The sequence below is a fragment of the Phacochoerus africanus genome, chromosome 16 (genome assembly GCF_016906955.1).
Source record: "Phacochoerus africanus isolate WHEZ1 chromosome 16, ROS_Pafr_v1, whole genome shotgun sequence".
NCBI lineage: Eukaryota > Metazoa > Chordata > Mammalia > Artiodactyla > Suidae > Phacochoerus > Phacochoerus africanus.
This window is the reverse complement of record NC_062559.1, coordinates 15,775,673-15,803,618: the sequence shown is the minus strand read 5'-3', so window position 1 is coordinate 15,803,618 and position 27,946 is coordinate 15,775,673. Positions and strand designations below refer to the sequence as shown.

Sequence of the window (27,946 nt, the reverse complement as noted above, 5' to 3'; positions counted from 1 at the left end):
TAAAATGTTAGTTTAAGCTTGTGGATTCCCAGTATGTCCTTGCATTTGGCAAATTGCCTTTGGAACATTTTGACTGAGCAATTACTCCCAGGGTACACAGGCATTTCATATGTGGCTTCTTTATTCATTTCATTCACGCTCCTGCTGGAATTGCTGTGAATATAACTATAATGAAACTGGACTTCTCCTTTTCTTTCTGGAACCAGCATAGGTTAAGCAATACAACTTAGAGCACAAATTAAATGATTTTTTTCCCCCTTTGCTGCTGTTTTCCTGCTGATTTTATTTCATAAAACCCTGAGACTTTGTATTTATTTTGAGAATTTTGGGTCTAATATTTAAAAAGGGGTGGGTGCTATGAACCCTGACATAAAAGGAGATGAGGTCTCTCTTTGGAACTCTGGAAGAGTGAAGATCTGAGGCTCTGGAATACTGACACCTTTTGAATTACTTGTGTCCTCAGGACCGGACCGCTCTTGGTATTTTAAAGGAACTATTCCCGAAGCATCCTGGCATTTGCTCTTTTGATTTCCACAATTGATCAAAAGTAGAGCTGAGGTAGATAGAAGGTAGAAGAAAAAATAGAAGTAATAGTTCAAATGTTTCTAAATGTAAAAATGAAGCAAGGCCAGAGTTTATTAAAACTACTAAAAGGAATAATAGAAAAAAAATAATAGAGCTTATTTATAAATAAATGCTATCTAGCATATATACACATATACAAATACGTAGACTATATTTACAAATGTACAGTGTAATATACACATATACATGTATACACATGGTAAAAAGATGAAACGAAGATGAAAAAGATACAGGATATAAATACAAGTATACCTTGAAGATATTGTGGGTTTGGTTCCAGAGTACCACAGTGAAGTGAGTCACAGGAATTCCTTGGTTTCCCAGTGTATATAAAAGTTGTGTTTTGGGAATTGCCGTTATGGCTTGGTGGTAACAAACCCAACTAGTATCCATGAGGATGCTGGTTCAAAACCTGGCCTCACTCATTGGATTAAGGATCCAGCATTGCTGTGAGTTGTGTTGTAGGTCGCAGGCATGGCTTAGACCCTGTGTTGCTGTGGCCTAGGCCCGTAGCTACAGCTCCGATTTGACCCCTAGCCTGGGAACTTCCACATGCCGTAAGTGCGGCCCTAAGAAAAAGGCAAAAAAAAAAACCTGATGTTTCCACTATACTATAGTCTATTAAGTGTGCAATAGCAAGTGTGTAATTATATCTAAAAAAAAAAAAAAAAAACCAGTCCACAATGTAGATGCCTTAATTATAAAAAGCTTTATTGCTAAAAAATGTCAGCCATCATCTGAGCCTTCAGTGAGTCATAATCTTTTTACTGGTGGAGAGTTTCATCTTGGTGTGGACGGAGGTTAGCTGATCAGGCTGGTGGTTACTGAAGTTTGGGGCAGCTCTGGCAATTTATTAAGGCAACACTGAAGTTTGCTCTATTGATTGACCCCTCCTTACACTTGAACCCTTAGAGGCCCTTGCAGAGTTGTTCATTGGCCTAATTTCAGTACTGTTATGTCTCAGGGAATAGGGAGGCCTGAGGTGAGAGGGGAAAGGCCAGTCAGTGGAGCAATCAGAACACACACAGCACTTATTGATTAAGGTCTCGGTCTTAGCTAGTGTGATTTGTGGCACCCCAAGATAATTAAAAGAGATCGGAGATCACAGATCACCGTAACAAATATAATAATAAAAAGGTTTAGGCATATGGTGAGAATTACCAGAATGTGACGGAGTGATCAAATGCTGTTGGAAAAAATGGACTGAGAGACTGGCTTGACACAGGGTTGCCACAAACCTTCAATTTGTTAAAAAAAAAAAAAAAAAAAAAAAAGCAAAGGGCAATACAGTGAAGCACAATAAAATAAGACATGCCTGTAGCCTGTATTTAACTGATGAAATGTATTTATAGAGAATTCCTATTGCGGCTCAGCAGAAACAAACCTGACTAGTATCCACGAGGATGCAGGTTCCATCCTTAGCTTCGCTCAGTGGGTTAAGGATCCAGCATTGCCGTGAACTATGGTGTAGGTTAGACTTGGCTTGGATCCCATGTTGCTGTGGCTGTGGTGTAGGCCGGCAGCTGCAACTTCGATTTGACCTCTAGCCAGGAAATTTCCATATGCTGCAGGCACAGCCCTCAAAAGCAAAATAAATATAATTATTGTAAAATACGATTATTACATTACGCACTAGAGATCAAAAGAACTATCATCTACGTGCTTCCTTCCCACAAGATTAATAAATCTTACTTTATTTCCATATCTGCTTCATATTCTCTTGTTTTTTTTTTTTTTAAATAAAACTTCCCAGGTATGATTGCCATCCCCTTGAATGCATGACTTCTTCCCCAGTTCTTTGCTTTCACTTCTACCCTGGAGGTTAAATGCTATTTGGAAATCGTTCTCTATCTTTATCCTGTGTTTTCTTCCTTTTACTATGTGTGTGTATGTATATTGTGCATTTATAAATAGAGAAAGAATATGTGTAGTTGATATATTTATATATAAATTTTATGTTTGTATATACAAACCATATTGTCCTTGGACTATTTTAAGGCTTAAGTAGATTATATAATTTATTTATTTACTTAACTATGTAATTTGCTCCATTAACTTATAATTGTATAATACATGTCTCATTCTGCTATTTAACTGAACATTATATTTTTTGGATTTTCTCATGAGCTATGACTTTATTAATTTTACTGCCGTCGTATAGTATTTTATTGTATAAATAGACCACATTTATCCATGCCCTTATAGATAAGGTGTAAGCTTCCAGTTTTTTTGTTATCAGGAACTTGATAGCAATGAAGATTTTTGTGCATATTTCTCTAGGACAGAGTTTCCCAGCCACTGGTAATGGTTTATAGATGTATCTTAAGACACTGAGCTGTTTAGACTGGGGAGTAGCCAGTTGGGTCTTGGGTCTTGGGTCTTGGGCAGGTCCTTTCTACCACATGTAGCCTAGTTGTGCTGTTTAATACTGTTGTTTTCTATATGTGCCATGATCCCCAGAGGATGGAGAAGCCTTGCCCTTAGGGTGCACGTGTGTATATGGATAGGAATGTTGCGCCTCCTAAACTTTACTTGCAGTTGCTTTTTAAAGTGATCATACCCATGTACATTTCTCCAAGTGGTTCATGAACTTTTGTTTCTCTACTTCCCTGCCCTTAAAATTGGCTTTGTTAGATTTTAAATTTTGCAGATTGATTCCTCCAGATCTGACAGGCTTTGTGTTTTTATTTTTATTTTTAGTTATTTTAGTTGGCATTTCTTAGTTCTAGTGACGTTTGATGTTTGAGCATTTTCCATGTTATATTGGTCATTCGTGTCTCTTTTATGAATTGTCTATTGTTTTCAATCTTAAGCCATTTCTTTCTTTCTTTTTCTTTCTTTCCTTTCTTTCTTCCTTTCTTCCTTTGCTTTCCTTTCCTTTCCCCTTTCCTTTTTCCTTTCCTTCCCTTTTTTCCTTCCTTCCCTTTTTCCTTTCCTTCCCTTTTTCCTTTTCTTTTTCCTTTCCTTTCCTTTTTAGGGCCACACTCACGGCATATGGAGCTTCCCAGGCTAGGGGTTCAACTGGAGCTGTAGCTGCCGGCCTACACCACAGCCACAGCAACGCCGGATCCTTAACCCACTGAGCGGGGCCAGGAATCGAACCTGCAACCTTATGGTTCCTAGTCAGATTCATTTCCACTAAGCCACGATGGGAAGTCCTTAAGCCACTTCTTAATATGTAAGTAGGTGCTAATAATTTTACTGTGAGTCGCTGGCAGATAGCTTCTAGTTATAGCTTTTCTTTATGTTTTTATTTGTCATATATTTTAGATTTTAATGTAGTTAAATTTGTCAATACTTTTCTTTATAATTTGTATTCCTTCTATTTTAAGAAGGCCTTTCCTACTGTGATTTCATAACAAAGTATTTACCTGTCTCACTATTTTATAGGACTGTTAAGCGACTTGGAATTTGTTTTTATTTACTCATTTTATGAGGACCTGCATTTCATTTTCTGATGCATAGCTATTATTCTAACATTTACTGGTAGTCTGTCCTTCCCCCACTGACTTTAAAATTTTTTTAAAGTGGACTTTTATTTAAAAATATCTTTTGATATATAGAAAACTTGGCAAAGAGACTACATAGTCCCACTGGTTTTTTTTGCACCACTTGTATTGTGTTTTCATATATGCACGTTTTCATAGACTTTTTGTTTCACTGGACTGATAACACACTGTTTTGATATTGCTGTTTTATTGCTTATTTTTATTTTATTTTTTAGTGGCTGCACCTACAGCCTATGGATGATCCTGAGCTAGGGGTCAAAGCGGAGCGGCAGCTGCCACAGGGATGCAGGATCCAAGCTGCATCTGTGATGTACACTGCAACTTGCAATGCTGGATCCTTAACCCACAGAGCAAGGTCAGTGCTTGAACCCACATTCTCATGGACACTATGTTGGGTTCTTAACCCACTGAGCCACAATAAGAACTCCCAGTTTTACTGTTTGTTTTGATGACGGGCAAGAAAAGTATTCCCATTTTCCTCACCTTCAAAATTATCTAGGCAATTCTTGCCCTTTACTCTTACGTATATATGCTTTTTAAAATCAAGATGTTAAGTTCTATTAAACATTCTGTTGGGGTTTTGATTGGAACTTTATTGAATTTATAGAGTAATTTGGGAGAATTTGTTTTTGAGTCTTCCCACCTATAAACATCATTTAACTCTTCATATCTGTTTCTTGCTTATATTTTGTTAGATGTATTCCTAAGTACTTAATATTTTTTGTTGTTATTGTGAACTTTTTTTCTGTTACATTTGCTGTTTGGCTATACTTATAAGCAGTATGAATTTTTCGTGTTGAACTTTTTTCTAGCAATTTTGCTGAATTAGTAAAAAATATTTGAAATATATTTTTATGTATCTTGCTGGATTTTGTGTGTCAACAGTTATAATATCTTAAAAAAAAAAATGGACACTAGTCCGGGGTGGGGGTGGAAACAGTTATAATATCTCAGGTAAGGGTAATTTTGTCCTTATTTCTTTAAAATTTGTTCTTTGTTTCCCTTTCTCTTTGTTTGCTAATTTTTCCATAGCAGGAAAACCTGCAGCATAAAATTGAAGAGGAGATAATAGCGGGTCTCACCTTTAATGGAAATGCTGCTAAAATGTCACCATTCAGTATGATATTTACCCTTAGTTTTTGACCAGTTATTTACTCTTACCCTGGGTGAGAAGCTATAGATTGTATTTTCTTTTTCTTTTTGGTTATCTCCTGTGCTGTAGAGATACTTAAAAATTCTCAACCATCTATTTTTCTGCTTTCAAATGGAGTACATGTTCCAAGTGATGATTCTTGCCTGCAGCAATTATTAGGTCTTTGCCAAGTTGTAATTTTCTTCTATCATTCTTGATACATTTACTAATTGGAATTCTACTGTGATGAAAAACTGTCTCTTCTGCATATTTTATTCATTAATTATATCAGTACTAATTCATGGGTGTTTATTTTTGTTCTATAAGTTATAATCAGTTGCCACCGTGATTTTATTGCTCCATTTGTCCCACATTTGGCCACTGGTAGGTCATTCACGTTGCTTCCTGTGTCCCCGCAACATGCCACCATCATTTGTTGGGCACTTTCTTGCATTCTGTTAGCATAAGACAATTCAGGCTCACCTTTCCTTTCCTTGCGCTAGCCTTGGCATGAACTATTTCTCTAATGAGCTCTGGTTTCTTTTAAGTGAATGATCCTTTGTAACCAAGATCTCTGCTGTAGTGGTAGTCATTGCTCCTGTTGTATAGTTACTGTTGTGCTACTGTTATTACAGTTCCTCTTGGATGACAGAGCTAGGAAATAATAAATGCATGTTTGCTTGTGTTTGTACATTTCTTTAAAAAATTTATGCGCACAATCCTGGTAGACACATAATATAATTTCAGAATTGCTAACCCATGAAAACCAATTCATGTCCCAGTGAAAACCAGATTTATTGAGAACAGTATTTGTGTATAATTGTATTTGTATGCCATAAGGTATTTGGTCAAAACAAAGGGGCGTAGGCTAGTTCTTTCCTTCCCTAATTCACTTGGTAGGGTTATATTATTTACTTGTAATACACTTAGATTCATTTCTTACTATATATATTATATATATATATATTTTTTTCTTGTCTTTTTAGGGCCGCACCCTTGGGATATTGAGGTTTCCAGGCTAGGGGTCTAATCAGAGCTACAGCCGCCAGCCTACACCACAGTCACAGCAATGCCGGGTCTGAGCTGTTTCTGTGACCTACATCACAGCTCATGGCAACACCGGATCCTTAACCCACTGAGCCAGCCCAGGGATTGAACCCACAACCTCATGGTTCCTGGTCGGATTCATTTCCGCTGCACCACAATGGGAGCTCCCATTTCTTACTATTTGTAGTTCATTTGGGTACCTTCCCACTCCCCTCCCTGATTCTGGTTGATTTCCATTTATTTATGGGGGAGGGCATATGAAACATTGTGTTCTAAGCATTAGAATTATGTAAATAAATGTGCAGACATGTCACATTTTAATTTTATTTCTACCCATCCCATTTAGGTAATCTACCTCAGCTTGTGGTTTATCCTTCTTGGGTTTCTTTTTGCACAAATAAGCAGATAGATGTATGTTTACTTATACCTCTCTTTCTTCCATGAAGGATAGAATACTATAGATACTCTCCTAATAAAATTTGCAGTTTTCCCTTTATAATGTGTCCTAGAAATCACTTCACCTTAGTTCATGAAGTTTTCTTCACACTTGCATAGTACTCCATTGTGTTGATTTACCATAGTTGAGTTATCCCCTTATGTAGAGATATTTTGATTATTGTCAGTATTTTGCTATTATAAGCAGTGATGCATTGAATATGCATTTTCATATTGTTGGAGATAAATCATTAAGGGAAATAGAGGGATAGTTGAGTCAAACGATAATAGCTTTTTTTCATATTTTTTTGCCAATTCGCTAGGTGAGAAACGGTATCACAGTATTGTTTCATTTGTATTTCTCTAAGAGTTGGTTTGTACAATGTTTCTTATATTTTAGATCCATTTTTATAAATTTTTTTTGTGAATCGTCATTATATTTGTCCCTTGGAATCTGCAAGACATTGGTTCCATGATCCGTGCAAATACCGAAATGTGTGCATGCTCAAATTCTTAATATAAAATTATGTACAATTTGCATAACCTATGCACATTCTTTTTTATACTTTAAATCATCTCTAGGCTATTTATTTATTTCTATCTCTGGACTCTTTATAATACCTAATACATAATAAAGGCTATAGAAATAGTTATAAATACAGTGTACATGCTATGTAAATAGTTGCCAGCATGCATCAAATTTAAGTTTTGCTTTTTTAAACTTCTTGGCATTTTTTTTCCTGTAATGTTTTCTTTCTCTCCCTTTTTCCATTAATACTTACTTTCTTTTCTTTTTCTTTTTCTTTTTTTTTAAACTAACTTTCTCTGCTTTATCAATAGGAATTTTTCTCTTTAAACTTTATTTCTGCAGTGGGATCAATTTTTTGGTTTTCATTTTAAGGCATATAGGAAGTTCCCAGACTAGGGCTTGGAATGGAGCTGCAGCTGCTGGCCTATGCTACAACTACAGCAACATGGGATCTGAGCCACATCTGCAATCTATACTGCAGCTTGTAGCAGCACTGATTTATTACTACTACTTTTATTATTATTATTGTCTTTTTGCCTTTTCTAGGGCTGCTCCTGCGGCGTATGGAGGTTCCCAGGCTAGGGGTCTAATTAGAGCTGTAGCTGCTGGCCTACGCCAGAGCCACAGCAACACCAGATCTGAGCCATGTCTGTGACCTACACCATGGCTCACGGCAATGCCGGATCCTCAAAACACTGAGCAAGGCCAGGGATGGAACCCGAAACCTCATGGTTCCTAGTCGGATTTGTTAACCACTGAGCCATGACGGGAACTCCCTGGAATGAAGAACTTTAAAGATGAAAGAGTCTGTCGTGTTTTTTTTTTTTTTTCCTTAATATTGTCTAGTTTTATTGCATTGGATTCATTGTTGTAATATTTCTACATTATAGAACTTACTGACATTTTCTTTGTGACAATATATTATCAATTTTTTGTATGTCCCAGGGGCTACTCGAGAAGATGCATTTTTCTATTGTCAGGTGTAGAGTTTGATAAATATTCATGAGATTCACCTTACTTAATTATGTTGTCTAGATCTTCTATCTCCATTCTTATTTTTAGTGTATTTTTCTCCTAAGTCTCTCTGCATCATCTGTAATTTTGTTTAAAAATGGTGGTTGCTGTTTTATTTGGTATATGAACAAATAATCACAAGTGTTGTAGTTTCATTGTAAATTGTGGCTTTTGATATTTAAAAAATGCCCTTTGTTGTCAGGCTTAATGCTTTTTGACTTGTACACCTTTGTTCATTTTAGACTTTCTAAATTGACTTTAGTATGTGTATAGCATATATAGTTTGGAGTTGCTTTATAAGCCAAATTGAAAATCCTTTCTTAATGAGTAGAATCCATTGATAAATATTGGTATGACGGGTATGTTTTTCTCAATTCTACCATAGTATTTTATTGTTATGTGTATTGTTACATATGCTGTGTTTCTTTCTCTCTGTTCTTTAACCTATGCAGACTTTTTTTGTTTGTTTAAGAAGTTTTTTCAGGAGTTTCCCTCATGGCTCAGTGGTTAATGAACCCAACTAGCATCCACGAGGACATGGGTTTGATTCCTGGCCTCACTCAGTGGGTTAAGGATCCGGCATTGCTGTGGCTGTGGTGTAGGCCAGCAGCTGTAGCTCTGATTCGACCCCCAGCCTAGGAACCTCCATATGCCGCGACTGCGGCCCTAAAAAGACACAAAAAAAGAAAAAAAAAATTTTTTTCCCCCCTAATGCTTGTCTTTTAATGTAAACCTTTTAATAATACTCTTAGCCCCTTTTTTCTTCAACCTTTACTCTGAGATTTCTGTTTTTTTGTTTTGTTTTGTCTTTTTTAGGGCTGTACTTGTGGCATGTGGAAGTTCCCAGTCTAGGGAGCTGCAGCTGCTGGGTTTTGCCACAGACAACACGGGATCCATGCCACATCTGGCTCACAGCAATGCTGGATCTTTTAACCCACTGAGCAGGGCCAGGTATCAAATCTGTGACTTCACGGATGCTAGTCAGTTTTGTTACCACAGAGCCACAGCAGGAACTCCAGATTTCTCTGTTTTTAATGGTATCTTTTCTTTTCTTTTTTTTCCCTTCTTTTTAGGGCCGCACCTGAGGCATATGGAAGTTCACAGGCTAGGGGTCGAATCGTAGCTGTAGCCACTGGCATACACCACAGCCACAACATCGTGGAATCTGAGACTACACCACAGCTCACTGCAATACCGGATCCTTAACCCACTGAGCAAGGCCAGGGGTCGAACCCGCATCCTCATGGATTCTAGTCAGATTTTTTTCCACTGAGCCACAATGAGAACTCCCTGTTGGTATCTTAATTCTCATCTACTGCCTGGATAAGAAACAATAAGTTTTCTGTTTTCCTTTTCATCTGTTTTGCCATTTTTTAGTTTTTCACATTATACTACGTTTGTATAGTTGTCTTCTACCATTTTTATTTTGTATTAAATCTACATTAAAATGTTCCAAATGTTCATGGTCAGATTTTTTATTGAACTTTCCTAGTTATCTCTTGGTTGGACGAAGTTCTTCATCTAAAAAAATTCTCAAGAAGGGCTCATGGGTGCAGAGTTCCATCATTTGAAAACTTTCTTTTTGGCCTTTCTTATAATCATGACACTTAAAGGACCAACATGAAAGGATACAGATTCCTTGCTTTACGCTTTTAATTATTGAAATTTAGTAAATAACTTTTTCCATTGTTGTCTTGCTTTGTGTACTTTATAAAAATTCTGATGCCTAATTCTTTTTTTCCCTCTTGTAAGTTGCTTGAGCCTTAGGATTCTTTAGGATCCTTGACAGTTTCTTTTCAGTCTTAGGAATTCAATAGTTTTAGTAAGATAGGTCTTGGAGTTGATTGTTTTAGAGTTAATTTTCCTGGATACCCAATGGGCTGTTGTTTGATTTTGTACACTTGTGATTTTCTTTTTTGGGGGTAGGTTTTCTGGTTTACAAATTTAAGCGTTCTTTTGGCTTTTCTTCTTTATCAGTCTTATCACTGTATTTTTTTCTTTGCCTGTCTTCCATTTCCACTACTTTCTCTTTTGTCTTTTGATTTCACTTTTTTTTTGTCTTTTTGCCTTTTCTTGGGCCGATCCCGAGGCATATGGAGGTTCCCAGGCTAGGGGTTGAATCGGAGCTGTAGCCGTGGGCCTATGCCAGAGCTACAGCAACGAAGGATCTGAGCTGCGTCTGCGACCTACACCACAGCTCATGGCAACGGCAGATCCTTAACCCACAGAGCAAGGCCAGGGATTGAACCCGCAACCTCATGGTTCCTGGTCGGATTCATTAACCACTGAGCCACGACAGGAACTCCTGATTTCACTTTTTAAAATCTCCCTTTTATCCTCTCTTTTGGTTCCTTGTATTTCCTCAATATCCTTTATAAAACACTCATTTGAACCTGTTCTCCCTGGGGTATTTTGTGATTTATTGTTCATATCTGAGATAATTTTGTCTTTCTCTTCCATCTCTTTCCTGATTTAGTAAATTTTCCTTTCACACTTTGCTTTTCATTGTCCATGTCTGTCATGATTTTTGGATTTCTGACAAAAGGTGGCTTTCAAATTCCCCAATTCTTTTTTGAGTTTACTAACTTCACCTTGGAGTGTTGTCTTCTAGTTTTCTTGTGCTTCATTGTTGTTTTATTGGAGGGAATTTTCCTTCCTTGATGTGTTTGGAGTTTTTTGGTAATACTCTCCTATGAATCCGTTCATTCTTTTTTCTTTTTTTCTTTTTATGATATGGGGGTGTTTTCTAGGATTCCTAGCTCATTGGCTCCCTCTTCTGTCATTATAGCAAACTCCAGATACCTTAGTGGACTTTTTGTTTGTTTTGGTGGTGGTGGGGGCTTGTTATATTTCTCTGAATTTTGACTCTTGTCTTGTAGGATCCTGAATTTTTCCTTTTGGCCTTTTTCTCCCTACACCATCCATAGCCAAAGGGCATTTCTCTCTTCTGTTTTGTCTTCTTTCTTCCTCAAAGGGTACATGTTTCAAACTGCTCTTTCAAATTGAGTCTGCTTTTAAGTCCCCTCCCTATAGTCAGTGCTGTGATCTGCTTGGATACCTTTTTAGTATTTTGAAACTTAGGATGAACTTTGTCTTTCCCAGTGATCGTTTTAGATCAAACTTAGGCTCATCACTAACTGCTTTCTTATCTCTTCATCATAGTTTTTTATAGAAACCTTTGCTTATAACAAAGCCTTGAGGCAGAGCAGGAGTTGGGCAGGAGCATGAGAAATCACTTCATTGGATTAGGTATTTCTTCTTTATTTTTATTTACAGTTATTTTGAATTCGGGTCAATTTTTGTCTTCAAGTTAGGCTGAAGGCATGATTTTTATGAGTGTTGTTTCTTATTCTGTGTTGTTTTGGAAGGAAATGTTGAGAAATAGGGATCTAAGCAGCCAATTTTTTTTTTTTTAGAGTTTGTTTTGATGTCACATTATATCACTTAATTCTGTAGATGATTTTATTTTCAGTTGACGAATGAAGAAATGGAGGTCCAGCAAGACTTGATAGACTTGAAAGAGATCACATAACTAGAAGTGGTAGACATAATCATTAAATTGAAAATGATGCCTACTTCTTGTTCTTTCTACCAAATTATACTATGCCACTGGGCAATTGAACTTGAAAGATCTTATATTAACAAAGGACCACACTTCCATGAATAGCAATAGAAATTTTCAATTTTTACATCTGTTCTTGTGTCTTAACTGTACCCCTGTTAAATTTCTAGTAGACTGTTCTCCATTATTTGCTACTCCTTGACATAGAAAGGTGCATCCTCCTTGCTTTATGGAAGATAAGGTGAGCTAATGTGATTTTAAGTGCTGTCCCAAGGAAAGCTGATTCAACAGATGTTAGTTTTGTGTGTTTTGATCCTCAGGGAGTATTCCACTCTGCCTTCTCCAGAATAAACATGCCGTCATTTCCCTCCACAGCCCACTTTCACTATGGAAGGACCAGTGTATATTCATTGTGTTTTCAAAACTCAGGGCAATGGGGGGATCTTCTCCACCTCTGAATTGAAACTCTCCCTGTGCTGAGGCGGTAAAATCTCCTAGCCCCTTGCAAATGATCGCCCCAAGTTGCAGCGGACAACAGCTTTTGACAAGCTCCATTCAGGAGTGGGGTATTGTATTGTCTCTAGCATTCTTCGAAGTAATTTAATCTGCACCTTAGGAGTGCTTCGTTAACATTTTTGAAGTACCTTAATCAGGAATGCACACTCCTGGGGTAGTTAGTTAACATTTGAAAGGCCCTAATCAAGACTCTATACTCTAGAGGCCACCAGTGCGTCAGATACTGCTCTCTGAATCTGCACCAGTGGGTGCGTTAATTAGAATAAAAGATGTTAGAAGTAAGTTTTCATTGGTGAACCCAATGGTGGTTAAGATAAGTAGTTGACCAAGTACTTCCACTTGGGACATGGATGAGGATAGGGCTTGGATGAGGTCAGTAGCCTTCCAGTGTAGGTCTTGGCTTGGTTCTGTGCTTGCAGCCTTTGATGGAGGATTTTGTCAGCTCACCTGGTTAAGTGGAAGTTGAGCATGTTAAGTGTGTCTAACCTTACGGGGGGCCAAATCCTGCCTATCTTTGCCTGCTTCTCCATTCAGAGCTCATGAGAAACATACTCTGGCTCAACTTATCGGCATTTCTTGTCTACAAAGATGTTACTCTCAATTTTGACCTGACTGTTTTTGCTTTCTTAAGTTACATTTCATGTATAATTATATTTTGAACAGTTGGATATTTCAAGTATGAATTTACAGTGCCATTTTGATCAGAAGCACAAGAATTATTTTTAAGTGGTAACTTTCTTGTTGTTTTCTATTTGAGAATGTTGTCAGTGTTTGGAGGCCAGGCTCCATCTGTGGGGGCAGCACTGTGGATGTGTAATTCTCTTGATACTTTGTGGTCTAATTAGGCTTGGTAATTTTCAGAAGGCTCCTTTTTGTATTGAATTCTGTTCAATAGTGGCAGACAGTAACCCTCTTCAATGGGCATAATGTTCTTGAACGCAAAATGTAAATGAAGTTCTGTAGGTTGAAATCATATATAGGAACTTGACGTAATTTATGAACCACAAGCGGTGTAAGGAGTGACATCTCCAGGGGTTTCTGTAGTAAACATGCTATTATCTCTTATACCTTAATTGACATATATAAGTGATAGATGAAATAACACAGCATGTTCAGTGGTTAGTGTCTTACTAGGGCCTTTTATCTTGTGTAACTTGATGGCATGTGTAGGTAGGGGATGTGTTACCTTGTGTTACCAAACATACTGAGATAAACAAGGAGCCAGGGACTGGTCTGGATTGCCTTCTATACTCACTTGGGAAACCAAAAAGTAGTTTTCTTTTGTAAAGTATTTTGCTGCATAAATGGATTTTTCACCTTGCTTATCTGCTATTTTTTCAAAGGGGCTCCTGTGATATAGGTATATGTAATTAGCCATAGGCCTTGTAACCAGAAATATCTAGAGTTAGTGTAGTAAATAGAATCACAGATTTACAGAGCTTGAAAAGACCTTAGGTAGCATCTAGTTAATCCTTTCATGACAACCACAGTGTCTAGTTAAATCCTCCTTCCATGATTCCACATGGACAGGTTTATATCCACTTAGGCATATATACCTACACATCTGTATCTGTCCATCTGTCTGATCTGGCTGTTTATCTATTTAGGAATGTGTATGTGTGTGTGCGTGTTTGTAAAAAGAAGTAATTGGGGCCAACAGAATTTTAGTAGAAATAAGTGGTTAAAGAGCATGAAAGTCTTTTAACATTTAGCACTGCCCTGTCAGTGAAAGTCTTCAAAAACACCTTCAAGAAATCAAATCCTCACTTGATAAGGTCCTCAGGAAAAAAAAAAAAAAAAACCTAACAACAAACAAACAAAAAATCACAGTTAAGAGCACTGGGAAAAGGAATAGCGTATTTCTGACTTTAAAGTGCTCTAAAACCTACACATTGGGACATATTACAGCAACAGAGATACATTCAGTAGAAAGATTTGGGCTTTTTTAGCTTGGAAATGTGTGTATTTGAATGGTGATGTGAGGCCTTACTGAATTTTAGCTAAATTATTTCTGTACGAGGCTTTTTCCTTGAAGCACCAGTAATTCTGTCTGACCTCACAGGGTTTTTGTGACTATTAGACTCGTCTTCATGGTTGATTATATTATCTTTCAAATTGCCTTTTAACTTTCAGCTGATGTAAGTGAAATAGATAATATAAATTAATTAATATTGGCTCTGTTCAGTGTTGATGCTCTAGGAGATTTTGGGAGACAAAGATAAGGTTGTAAACAAATGTGCCATTTGGGGCTGTTGCATTTTAGTATTCATACCTTGCTAATTTGTTATTTTTTAAATAGGCGATCTGTCGTAGTAGTGTGCATATCAGTAGCTATTCCATGTACTCTAGGGGTTTATTGGTTTCAAGTACATTTACGGTGTCACCCATCGCTCTGGCAACAGCACTGTTGAGGTGGCCCTTTGCATGTGTCCTATCTGTGACTCATATGTACTCTTTTATGAAGATCATATTATCCCAGCTAAATTTCTATTACTTTCTTTGCTGCCTGAAGCTCTGCTTAGAATTTTGCTTCATTTCCACCCTGCCATGCTGAATTTAGGTGGCTCCCTGGCTGCTAAGTACTTTTCTCTTTTGCTCTTGGGGTTGGTTTTGCAGGATGGAGTAAGTCAGTGGCCGGAGGTGTCAAGTTCTTCATGTGTAAAACAAAACCAGTAATTGAAATGTCGGTGCTTGGAGTATTACATTTGGAAATAGTGATGACTTTTTTTTCTTTCTCGGGCCACACCCGTGGCATATGGATGTTTCCAGGCTAAGGGTTGAATTGGAGCTGTAGCTGCCAGCCTTCATCACAGCCTCAGCAATATGGGATCCTAACTGCATCTGTGAACCACACCCACAGCTCACAGCAACACTGGATCCTTAACCCACTGAGTGAGGCCAGGGATCGAACCCACATCCTCATGGTTACCAGCTGGGTTTGTAACCCACTGAGCCACAATGGGAACTCCCTCTTTTTTTTCTTTTTTTTCCAGTGATGACTTTTTTTGGCTTGCCTTCAGAATTGTCATATCAATATACAGGCTTAAGTCTTCTCGGTTCTGTTCAGTTTGCTAGCATTAGATTTTTAAAATCGAATACCATATCATCAGATGCTCTCTGCATATGAAGAAAACCATATGGATTTGGTCATTCTCTGTGCTTCTCTCTCTTGTTGTGGGTTTTGGGGTCTAGTGAGTCTAGGCAAGATAACATCATTATGGGTTATGTAAGGATTTAAGAACAAATTTGTGTAAGTAATTAATCATGCATGTCATTAAATGAAGATTAAATATTCGTATTTAAGTGCATTTTATGAGTTTGGGGCAAAAAAAAGATATTGAGAATAGCCTGTGTGTCATCTGAAGTAGAGGTTTCTAAAACTTGATGCAGTAGTTGCAAGGACTTACTCCATATATTGGGATATTTTCATTCTTCCCTAAATAAATTGACTTCAAAACATCCCAGTGGTGCCAGACAACTTTGAGTGAATGTGTTGTATAGTTGAGTCTGCAAAGAAGAATGCACATGTTCTTTCAGGATATCGCATTCTAAAAACCTTTCAGTTGTTTGGAGTAATAGAGGAGAGGGGAGGATGAAACAGCTTCATTAGGGTCCATCTCTAGGCTTGTATTCACTTTGGCTTTTGTCTCCCTTAATCCAACCATTTGTAAAATGAGAGAATTATTTTTATGCCAGAGTTGTTTTTGTTTTTTCCTTTTTATGGCTGCACCTATGGCACATGGGTTGAATAGTGAATCAGAGCTGCAGCTGTGACCTATGCCACAGCTTGGGGCAATGCTGGATCCTTAACCTGCTGAGTGAGGCCAGGGATCGAGCCTGTGACCTCATGGTTCCTAGTCGGATTGTTTCCACTGCAGATGACAGGAACTCCCGAATCTATAGCTATTTATTAATTATTTTATTTTTTTATAGGGAAGGAGATAAGCCTCCAGGACATCAAGGAAGATTTGGAATTGGATCCGGAAGAGAATAGCACTCTTTTTATGGGCATTCTCATCAAAGGGCTGGCCAAACTGAAGAAGATTCCAGAGACAGTGAAGGCAATCAAAGAACGCTTGGAGCAGGAGCTGAAGCAAATTGTGAAGCGGTCCACAACCCAGGTGGCCGACAGTGGCTACCAGAGGGGAGAGAACATCACTGCTGAGAACCAACCAAGGTAGGAGGGACTGTGGTTTATGTTTCTGATAATTGTCTTTACCTTTCTAGGATGGGGGTAAGTAAGTATCTTATGTTGATTCATTTCTTGAACTTGGGATATTATGGCTCATACAAACTCAGGATGGTGAAAACAATTTGAACAGGCATGGTTCAGCTGGTTTTTGCTGTAGTTGAGAAGTTGTAAAGCATATTGTCCATACTCAAATGAAAGAATGTAGCAATTATTGAATACTTGTTAAGTACTAAACAATGATTGAGGCAATTTATGTGTATTATCTTAGTTAATTCTCAATACAGTTTTACCAGTTACCTGTATAGTATCCACATTTTACAACTAAGGAAACAGAGGCTCAGAGATGAAGTAATTAGCTCAAGGTCACAGAACAAGTGGGTGGTCTTACAGTTGAATGCAAGTCCGTGGTCTTTCCTCTGTCCCCTGCTTTCTTGCCTTAATGTGGGGTGATGTTTGCCAGTAGACAAATCAGTCTCAAAAGTTCTTTTATCTCCTTGGAACAACTAGTAAGGTTTGCATTTCATAATTTTTGTTTCCTAAGGGGGAAACTGAAAGTGTCCTCTGATCCTAGCTCTGTCTTGACTGTCATTCACTGGGTGAGCTTGTCTGCCAAACCAGAGCTGAGGGCATAATAAACTAATGTCCTCTGATGGTGGGCCAAGATTGTTCACATTGAGGCTTTTCTGGAAATTCCAAGATGAACTGTCTGTTCCCTCCTCCCCCTTCTCCATTCTATTGCCCAACCCGCCCCAAGTACACCAGGCATGGGCAAGGTAGCAGTTTGGCATTGAGGGGTGAAGTCCAGTGGAAACTGCGTTTTTATCTGAGAACAGAGGGCAAAGTAGAGCGTTTCTTCTGAGATGCTCTGGCAGGTGCTAGACAGTTTTTCTATGAGGAATGAGTGAGCTAAGACGGGGATCATCATCTTGTTGATACATTGTTAAGGAAGTTCTGTTTGTACTTGGGACCTCAAAATGAAAAAAAAAAAAAGAATATAAGCAAATTTAAAGAGAAATAATAATAGCCTAGTATGGAGTTGTGCAAACTTACCTTAAAAATTTTGAAGAAATTAATGTATTCTATTTATACATTCTTTTGTTTTTCTAAATAACATTGATTTTAATTATACTTTAAAACTCCTCTAGGGAGTTCCCGTCGTGGCGCAGTGGTTAACGAATCCGACTAGGAACAATGAGGTTGCGGGTTCGGTCCCTGGCCTTGCTCAGTGGGTTAAGGATCTGGTGTTGCCGTGGGCTGTGGTGTAGGTTGCAGATGCGGCTCGGATCCCACGTTGCTGTGGCTCTGGCGTAGGCGGGTGGCTGCAGCTCCGATTTGACCCCTAGCCTGGGAACCTCCATATGCTGCGAGAGCGGCCCAAGAAATGGCAAAAAGAAAAAAACAAACAAAACTCTTCTAAATTCATTCCCCGTGAACTTCATTCAGAAGCGCGATTGTTGAAGAAAAGCATTGCCCATCCCTCTTTTGCCATGGAATATTTCCCAGCACATGTTTTGATGAACTTGGGTTTTGGAGTCGAGCAGAGCTCACTTTGAATTCCAGCCCTATAACGAAGGAAAAGTACACCTGTCTTAGAGGCGTGTGTTGGATGAGGTTGTATGCTTAGAGCTTGGTAGAATGGCGCCAGTATTATTACATGCCTTTGTGTGTGTTTGAACATGTAAATTTATTTATTCTTATTTATTCTTCTTATTTAGCCTTAGCTCCTTTTACGTCTTGTTCGTTGATCACTCACATTGAGATCCAGAGAAGCTGGGAATGGTTCTCAAGCGAACTGTGCTTTTCTTGTTTCTTTGCCTGGTGCCTGGATTTTTGTGAAGACCTTTGGTGTCCTTATTAATGAACACTCAGTTCAGGTTTGCTATTTGCCCTGTTGCTGCAAGTCCCTAGATGAATACACTGAACTTTCATAGGGAAATAGCATAACCATAGTGCATATTGGAAAAAAACGAAAAGGGCACACAGATCAATAACTTTTCTGCAGATCTCATTACAGACCCTTCAAAGCAATGTGTCTTTCCTAGGATTTTGACCTCATCCTCTTTCGTTCCCTTAGTCTCTTCCAGAATTCACAGATGGAAATTACAGCTGTAGAAGTGGAAATTCAGCATGTTGCCCTGGGAAGTAAGAAATGTTTTTCTATGAGGAATGAGTCAGCAGGGGGGTTTTTCCTCTTTAGCTTTTTCATCAGTATTTTAAAGGTTTTTGCAGCCGGGATATGTTGGACACTGGTAAATGAACCAGCTGTTCGTCTTGATTTCATGTCTATAACATGATGGCATTGTATAAAACGTACAGATCTGAAATCTTGGGCCAAAACTCTTTATTGTGAGAGAACATATTACAGAGAAAGCATATATTTAGAGTGAACCACTCTTGTTGAAAATCAAAGATTAAATTCTTGGGTTGGAATTCCAAATGACTGATAATTCTGATCCAGTCTGTGGTGGCCATGTGCCAACGAATGCTTTAAAACTTCTCCAGAATTAATTACGTGGGAAACTTCATTCCCAACTGATAGCATTGTTGCTTCCAGAGGTTTAGACTTTCCGAAGGGATATTGTCAGATTATCCTTGAAGCTTTCCTGGTACTTTGTTAAGTTGTACTGGGAAGATATTAATAACATTATTTTAGAGAGAAGTAAAGTCCCAGAATACTTTGCATTATTATTACAATTTACTTTTTATTTACTTATGTTCTTTACTGATCAAGGACTCTTACGCTGAGTCTGTTTTGCTTAAAGGAAGTTGGAGCAGAGGCAAAAAGAACACTGAATCCTTCCACATGGATTCTCTCCCTCACCCCGCCATGAGATAACCTCTTCCAAATCATTAGCATATAAATGCTACTTTGAAGCTAGGTACCAGTATTGTAACTTTTCCCTAAAAGTTTCATTGCTCAACATCATCTTATTAAGTATGTTCTGGTTGTGATGCATTGCAGGCCTGTTTTCATTTGTCTTTATGTAAAGGGAATTAATGTTGCGTGCCATTTTGCTAGAAAAGCAGAAGGCACCAGACTAGAGAATTCTGTTTTGTTTTTACTTCCTGCAGAGCCAGAATACTTTCACAGCCAGCTTTCAGCATTCACTTTGGTCAGCCCCTTATTACTTTATTTGTTACCCTCCAAACTGTCTGTTGAATAATTACAGGAGAAATAGTTTGTCTTTATTTTCATTCATTGTCTAATGTCTAGCAACCTGATTACTAAGAAATGAAAGTGTTCAATTGCTGTTCGTTGACAACGTGATGAACGTGAGGGTACCACGTGCTTTTTTAATCTCCCAGAACCACCTGCTACCCATAATTTCCTCAGAAAGGTAGGCAGGTGTCTTCACTTTCAGATGGTGTATGTGGTCTGCAACCTGTACAACTCAAAACCAATTTCATGAACCCCTGCTGCCTAACAATTGGTTCTCCAAATCTAGCTCATGAGCATTTTCCTGTCCTTTTCGTTTCAAAAAAGCTGGAGAAAGTTCTCTGATATTTAATAAGTAAGAAAAGCATGAGAAATATGTGGAAGAAACAAAATCTTTTTTTTTTTTTTTTTGGCTTTTTGTCGTTGTTGTTGTTGCTATTTCTTGGGCCGCTCCCACGGCATATGGAGGTTCCCGGGCTAGGGGTCTAATCGGAGCTGTAGCCAGCCGGCCTACACCAGAGCCACAGCAACGCGGGATCCGAGCCGTGTTTGCAACCTACACCACAGCTCACGGCAACGCCGGATCGTTAACCCACTGAGCAAGGGCAGGGACCGAACCCGCAACCTCATGGTTCCTAGTCGGATTCAGTTAACCACTGCGCCACAACGGGAACTCCAGAAACAAAATCTTAAAGGTGTCCTATCTTGCCAAGAATATGGGAGAGAGAAGAATGTGGGAGGCAAAAGAGAAGGATTGGCATGTGTGGAACAATTAATTACTCGACTTAGTTGAAAATGGTCTTATTTAAACATGAGCTGAACAGGGAGTGCTGCAGGCCTGCTGCACTTTGGAAAATCAGTTGGTCTAGAAAAGGGCAGAAACTTGGTCTGGAAGAGGGCAGAAAGGAATGCAATCAGTGGAGGCCACTGGCTGCCAGGGAGAACTTTCCCCCTTTTGGAAGAAGACCATTTTACAGTGTTCTTTGATCTCTGATATGAATGAGGGAAGAGTAGGTGTCTGCTATAAAAAGCAGAGAACATTGCATACTTTGTGCTTCTTGTGATATTGAAGGAAAATTCCTAGGAAAAAAACAAGTCTCTGCAGTAACCCAAACCACTGCAGTCAAATTCTTAACCCAGGGCACCACAGTGGGAACTCCAGATGCAATATGCTTTAAATGCTAAAAGTAGTGGTGTTTGGATAGTATGGTTATAGGTACCTCCCCCCACTCCCCCCACCCCCCGTTTTGTAAATGTGATTAAGTTACAGTGAAAAATAAATACAGGTAAGAATTAAAGTATTACTCAAGTTATTTTACTCAGAGGAAATCATTAAAAATTGGAAATGCTGGTTGAGAGTATTAATAACACCCGTTTGTAGATCAGCTGGATCATGTTCATTAGATGACTTTTTATGGAGTGAGTGACTGTATGAGGGGGGCGGGGAGAGGGTTTTTCTGACTACTCTTAGCGTGGAAGCTTTAAGAGAAGCGATAATTAGTTTGCCTTGTTCATCACCATACTTCCAGCAGGTAGCACGGTGCTCACCAAACTCATAATAATTTTTTTTTTTGTCTTTTTGCTATTTCTTGGGCCACTCCCGCGGCATATGGAGGTTCCCAGACTAGGGGTCCAATCGGAGCTGTAGCCGTGGGCCTATGCCAGAGCCACAGCAACGCGGGATCCGAGCCGCGTCTGCAACCTACACCACAGCTCACGGCAACGCCGGATCGTTAACCCACTGAGCAAGGGCAGGGATCGAACCCTCAACCTCATGGTTCTAGTCGGATTCGTTAACCACTGCGCCGCGACGGGAACTCCAATATTTTTTGAATGAAAGAAGGAATTCTGCATATATTGAATTTCCGTTATGGGCCAGAAACTGGGTTAAAAAGCCAAACAAATATGACATGGTCCCTGTCCTTAGGGAATTTTAAAGTCCCTGTCCTTAGGGACAAAGGCATTAATCAGAGAAATTCTCTGATGTATATTGTTAACAAACTGTGTTAAGTGCTATAGAGGAAAAGCAAAAACAAACAAATCAAATCCCCCAAAACCAAAAAAACAAACAAACCAACAAAAAAACCCCCCAAACAAACAGAAAAACCCAGGAGATGTGCCTTGAAAGCATATAAATATGGGTACCAGATCTGGTCTGGGTCCGTGGGCATTAAGGGGTATCTTGTGTGTGTGTTTTAACTAATTTAGTAAGGCAGCTTTTATTGCTGTTTTATACTGTTGTAGTTAGCACGCTCCAGTCACTTGATAACACCTCTTAGTTATTCTTGTTGTGCAGTTGTTGTGCAGTTCGCTTGACATCAACACATAAGATCTGAGAAGGAAAGTATCCTGATTCTTGATAGGAAATAGGAAATTTTTAAAGTTTCTGCTGACCTCTATGGGTGATTAGATTTTAATAATTATTGCCAGGTATTCTTAGGGATAATATCCTTCATGACAGATTGTGTTATCAAATGTTTTTATCTTCGTCAATCTGATAGATGAAAAATGATATTTCCAAGGTTTTGATTTGCATTTTTTAGAAAATTGAGGTTATACTTCTTTTCATTTGTGTAGAAATAATTTGTTATGATGTATATATTGTATCTGGATATATTACTTCACAGTAATCTAGGTTGTGGGCAAGTATAGATAAAACTAAAACAAGATAAGTTGTAAATGATAATGTTTGTCTTTTTATTGATTTGTAGGAACTCTTTATATGTGAAGAAAATTAGTTCTTTGGGCTTTGTAGCCCCCTAGTTTCTTTCTCTTTTGACTTTGTGATGTCTGATCATGTAGACATTGTTTTTATCTTTATGATGCTATACTTATCAGTGTTTTGTTTTATAGCTTCTGGATTTTGTGTCAGAACTTAGGTCTTCCTGTTATGAATAAAATTTCCCATGCTTCTAGTACAGTCTTAATATTTTTAATGTATCTTGAATCTGAAGGAGTGGCTATAGTACTTTTAAGCAGTCATAACACATATTACATTGTATTGTAAATGACTGTATACCCCTTTAATTTCTGCCTTCTAAGCCTCTGTTACGCAATTGATTGTCAGTGTTAGATGAATGCTTGCTAAGTATTTCTAACACTGAATCACCTACTTTATAGTCATGCCTTTTTCATAGTTGGTATTGACCTTATTTCCTAAAACTTTTTTTTTTTTTCTTCATGGTTTCTCAGTCTATGAAAGCAGTAGATTTATAGAGGTATATTAAATTATTGCTCTAGAAGTTGGCAAAATATATTTTAAAAATTTTTGAAAAATTCAGAGCCTAGAACTTGGAATAAGGGTTTCCATTTGTGATAGGGCAGTCTTCCAAGGTGGTTTTACCTGTGAGAAAGTCTAAAGGCTCAGGCCCAAGGTTAGTTAGTTAGTTAGTTAGGCCCAAGTTAGTACAGTGTTATGAAGAGATAAATAAGTGAAGTATTTCTCATGATTTCCTTATATCTGTGACTAGAGTCAGGAGTGGTTTTTTTTCAGATGAGTGGCATTTCCTTTCATCTCTCCTTCTCTATGAGTTAGTCTTCTCCATAGTATCTGACATGTAGGAGTTGGTGGAATTGGTCATTTTCTTTACAGCAGTCATTTAAGAGCAGCTTCGAATCAAGGTCAAGCATCTGTCCTTGTGGCTTCTGGTAGCCATCCCCAAGCACTGCATGTAGCACCCGGACATGCTTGGAATCAGGAAGGGCCTCAGTGTAATTTCTATGAGTATTTAATTTGAATCAAAGCAACCGGGAAGCAAGTAAATTTAACTTCAGTGATTATGACTCCGTTTGATTAAATCTGTACTTTTGATTACACATATCAGTGAGAACATGCTTTAAATACACCCAACTATTAAATACTGAAGCGTATGAATAGGATGAACCAGGGACATATAGAAGAAATTCCACTATTCCTAAAGTAGACTGTATCCCCTGCAGCTTTACTGAACTCTTTTTAGAACAAATGAAAGGAATTACTTCTTTACATATGGGATTTACTACGCCAATTGTTAACTAAAATACACAATTCATTACCATGGAAGGTAGTACTGGTCCCAGATCTGCCGGTAAGACTTCAACAAATTAATTGATGAGAGCTTCTTAACATATCCGGTGAATTAAGCTCTTTGGTAAACATGCAGAGGACAGCTGTCTTTGTGACTGTAAATGTCTTTTGGTTATAGTCTCTGGAGAAAGGGTGCATGGCTGAATAGGCTTCCAAGTCATACTTAGTGTTACGTTTCTTAAATCTTTGTTTTGTATTTGTCAGAGTAAACACGAGAAAGTTTCTTTCGCTTTCTCTTGCTTTGCAGAAGAAAGCAGGTTCAAGTTAGAGATGGGGCCAGTTAAGGAAATGATTGATAAAATCTACATGTTATGTTATCGGTAACGTTATTTAGATATAATCCTTCGTGTTGGATCAAGGCCGCTTCTCCACTTGGCAGATAGTAGGAGCTGCCTTAGATCTTGGCATTTTCTGTGTGCTTGTTGGTGTCACAACACAAAGATATTCCACACTTAGACTGACACCGAATCTTTTTCACAGCAAAAACATGCAAACAAAAATTTGCGTCAAGTGAAATCCGATGTGTAGGTGATGTTTAGGAGCGGTGTCAGATAGGATGAAAGCACCTTTGTGTGTGTCTCAAGCTGTGGTTGATACTTTTTGGGCTCTGCTAGCTCCTGGCCCCATCCTCATTATGTTCTCCAATCCAATGGGGCTTTGAGCTTCTAAGAGGGGGGAGTTAAGTTTGTGTTTGCAGCCTTATTTAGGGCTGGGCATACAGTAAATGCCCAGGAAGTTTAATGAATGAATAAATAAGAAAAATGCAAAGAAGATAATTTTTTAATACAAGGAGATTTTTTTTTTTAATTTTTTTAAAAAAAATCTCGGCACTGCACACAGTGGGGTCTAAGGATCAGCAGTACATACCAATGCCACTTGAGAGTTAGAAATGCAAATTATCCCTGTGGTAGAGGGGTGATTAAATTGGAATCCCTGGCTGCAGGACCCACAGAAGTCTCGACTTGAGATCATTCTCTGCATGCTAAAATTTGAGAACACTCTAAAATTTGAGATGACAGACGTCACGGGGTTCTGCAGTTTTGTAGCATCGTTGCTTTGCAGAGCATTCTGCCATCTGGCATCTCACCTGAGTGAGCCTCACTGTTGGCCTCATCACAGGTAGGGGCATTATTATTAATCCCAAATTAACCCAGGGAAACGTGAAAGCTGCAATAATTTGACAGTTCACAAAGCTTGGTGGTGGTGGAATTAAGAGGAGACGTCGTCTCTTTCCGCCAAGTAAGACTGCTGTCTGGTTCATGTAACGTTGGCGTTCCTCATTCATTTCCTGTACCTGATTTTGTTGTGCTTCTTCATAAGGGCAGTATTTGTGCTGACATCTCCATTCTCCCACCCATCCTCCCCACTGTGATCAGTGGCGGCCTCCCAGCAATGACTGGACCTGTGAAAAAGTGTGACCAGAAGCCACAGGGTACATGAGTCTTGATTGGCTCACTTGAGAATCAAACTGATGACTGAGATAAACTTAAACAAGGCCCCCAGAAACCTTGTACATCTTTTTGTACTGAGACTGTTACACAACTAAGTACTGAGAATACACACCGAAAACCCTAACGCTCATCTTTGGGAATTGCACTGTGGACAGTTTTTCCAATGTCACGCTATGATGAGAACGGCTTTCCTTCCCTCTGGCCTTAGTGAGATATAATTGACCCAGAACACTGTGTAAGTTTAAGGTGTTACAGTGTGTTGCTTTGATATACAAATATTACAAAATGATGACACCATAATATTAGCTAACACCTGTGTCACTGGGGGTAATTACGCTTTCTATTTTGTGGCGATCACTTTAAAGGTGGACTCCGTAGCAACTTTCAGGTGTGTAATACAGTACGTAATGACCGTGCTTGACCTCAGCTCCTCAGATCTTACTTAGCCTCTACCTGGAAGTTTGTGCTTTTCCTTCACCCCTGGCAGCCACCACTGTAGTCTCTGTTCCTTCGACTATGGCTATTTGAGCTTCCACTTGGGAGAACATAGAGCATCTGTCTTACTCTGTCTGCCTGACTCATTTCACTGTAGCCCTCAAGGTCTGTCCTGTTGTCACAAATGGCAGGATGTCCTTCTTTCTCATGCCTGAATGATATTTCATGGTGTGTATGTGGGAATGAATGTTTGTTCATTCACTGATGGGCACTTGGGTTGTGTATGTATCTTGGCTCTTATGTGTAATGCAGCATAGGAATGTGGGTATTTCTTTGGGATTCTGTTTTCATTTCTTTTGGGTATTTACCCAGAAATGGAATGCAGGTTCAAATTAGAGATTGGGCCAGTTAAGGAAATGATTGATAAAATGTACATTTTATGTTCTTGGTGACGTTATTTAGGTATAATCGTTTGTGTTGGATCAAGGCCATGATAACACTGTGTAAGTTTAAGGTGTTGGAGTGTGTCGAATCAAATACTGCAATATGATTACCGCCATAGCATTAGCTAACACCTGTGTCCTTTCTTTTTTGTAAAGAAAAGAATTCATTACAAGTGGCTTCTTTCCCGGTGATCCTATGGTAGTTCCCGTTTTCATTTCTTGAGGAACCTCCATGCTGTTTTTCACATTCCCAGCGAACAATGCACAAAGGATCCTTTTCCCCCACAACCTCCCCGGTGCTCGTTACTGCTTTTGTGATGCTCGATCTCCTTGTGGTGTTGACTTGCATCTTCCTGATGATGAGAGATGTTGAGCAACATTTTGTTGACCTTTTGGCCATTCGTATATTTTTGGGAAAATGTCTTAATCAGTTTCTCTGACCATTTTTTAGTCTGATTGTATTTGGTGATACTGAGTTGTGTGAGTTCTTCATATATTTTGGGTATTAACCCCTTATGGGTTATAGGATCTGCAGATACTTTTCTCCCCCATTCTGTAGGTCGCCTTTTATCTTGATTTCCTTTGCTATGCAGAAGCTTTTAATTTGATGTGGCTCTACTTGCTTATTTTTACTTTTGGTGTCAAATCCAAAGAATCACTGCCAAGACTGATGCCAGGGCTTTTAGCATCATGTAAGAGTCATATGGTTTCAGGTCTATGTTCAAGTTGACTTCTGTATATGATGCAAGATAGTGGTCCAGTTTCATTCTTTTGCACGGGACTATCCAGTTTTCCCATCATCTTTTTGTTCAAGAGACTATCCCGGGAAAGGCTTTTGAAAGAATGACATTGATAAAGAAATAGAGGGCCTGGGTTTATTTTCTAATTTCGGGCACTAATGTGTTGCATGTTAGAAGTTCATCCGAGGTCATCTACTGAGAATTCAGAAACAGCACGAGAGTCTGATTGACAGGTCGGGAAGTGACACAGGAAGGAAATTACTAGAACCAGAATCCAGTTCTTTTTATTTTTACTGTGTTTCATTCTATATTGCTAATAGTTTTTTTCCTATTCTTTTCATAGTGCAGATGGAGAATTAGTCAGCACTCCTCAAATAGTAACTTCTTTTCACACGAAGACTGTTATTAATAAGTGGTGAAACCAATCTCCATCCCTTTGAAGTAGGTATTAGATAACCTTGAAGATTAAATGTCCTGTTTGAAATGAAAAATACTGGCTCAGCCAGGCTCGTTATGAAAATGTGTACGTGAGAGACAGGCATATAAAACTAAGACCATTTTGATATGAAATAATTAATGATCAGTTTCTCTTAATTTTTCACATAAAACCTAAGCTTTGAGTTTAGTGTTTTTTGATCCTTTAGAGCATAGAGGTAGGGAAATAAATATTCTCTGGTTATTGCCTTTGTCTGGCAGTGGGAAAATGTACCACCTGATATTAAGGTCTCAGCAAATAAGTAGTGGAGCAAAACTGATTTTCTACCTTGTGTGTGTCTTTGCTTCGTGACCAAGTAAGGCAGCTTCTTGGCTGCGAACATGGGTTTTCCAGCCAAATGACTAATTCAAGGTTCCCTGGATGTTAAATTTAGATTCAGAGAGTCGGATCTCACCTTAAATATTGAACATTTTTCACAGCTTGATGATAGAGCTTTATACCATAGACTTTGCTTGCCTTGTGCAACTGTGACTATTCTTAACCTTTGCTTCCTCCTCATCCTCTGCCTTTTTCCATGCGGGCGCTCCAAGACCAGATGCATAGGGACGGCTGTGGAAGTTAGTAGAATATCTGGGAGAATAGGTAACGTTTTGCTTGTGTCTGTAAGAAGGCTGTTGTTAAACCTGCCAGGTAATTG

The 27,946-nt window shown here is 38.6% G+C and overlaps 1 protein-coding gene across 2 annotated transcripts in view; it reads left to right on the top strand.

Moving 5' to 3' along the window:
• Positions 1-27,946, top strand: part of EXOC4 (exocyst complex component 4) — an 808,154-nt gene that overhangs the window by 78,273 nt on the left and 701,935 nt on the right. For both annotated transcript variants that reach the window (XR_007132659.1, XM_047763590.1), the window contains exon 6: positions 16,263-16,506. Coding sequence is in view for 1 of the 2 variants with exons in the window: in XM_047763590.1 (XP_047619546.1) it covers positions 16,263-16,506 (244 nt within the window). In the remaining variant the exon portion in view is untranslated. The remainder of the gene's footprint in view (positions 1-16,262; positions 16,507-27,946) is intronic.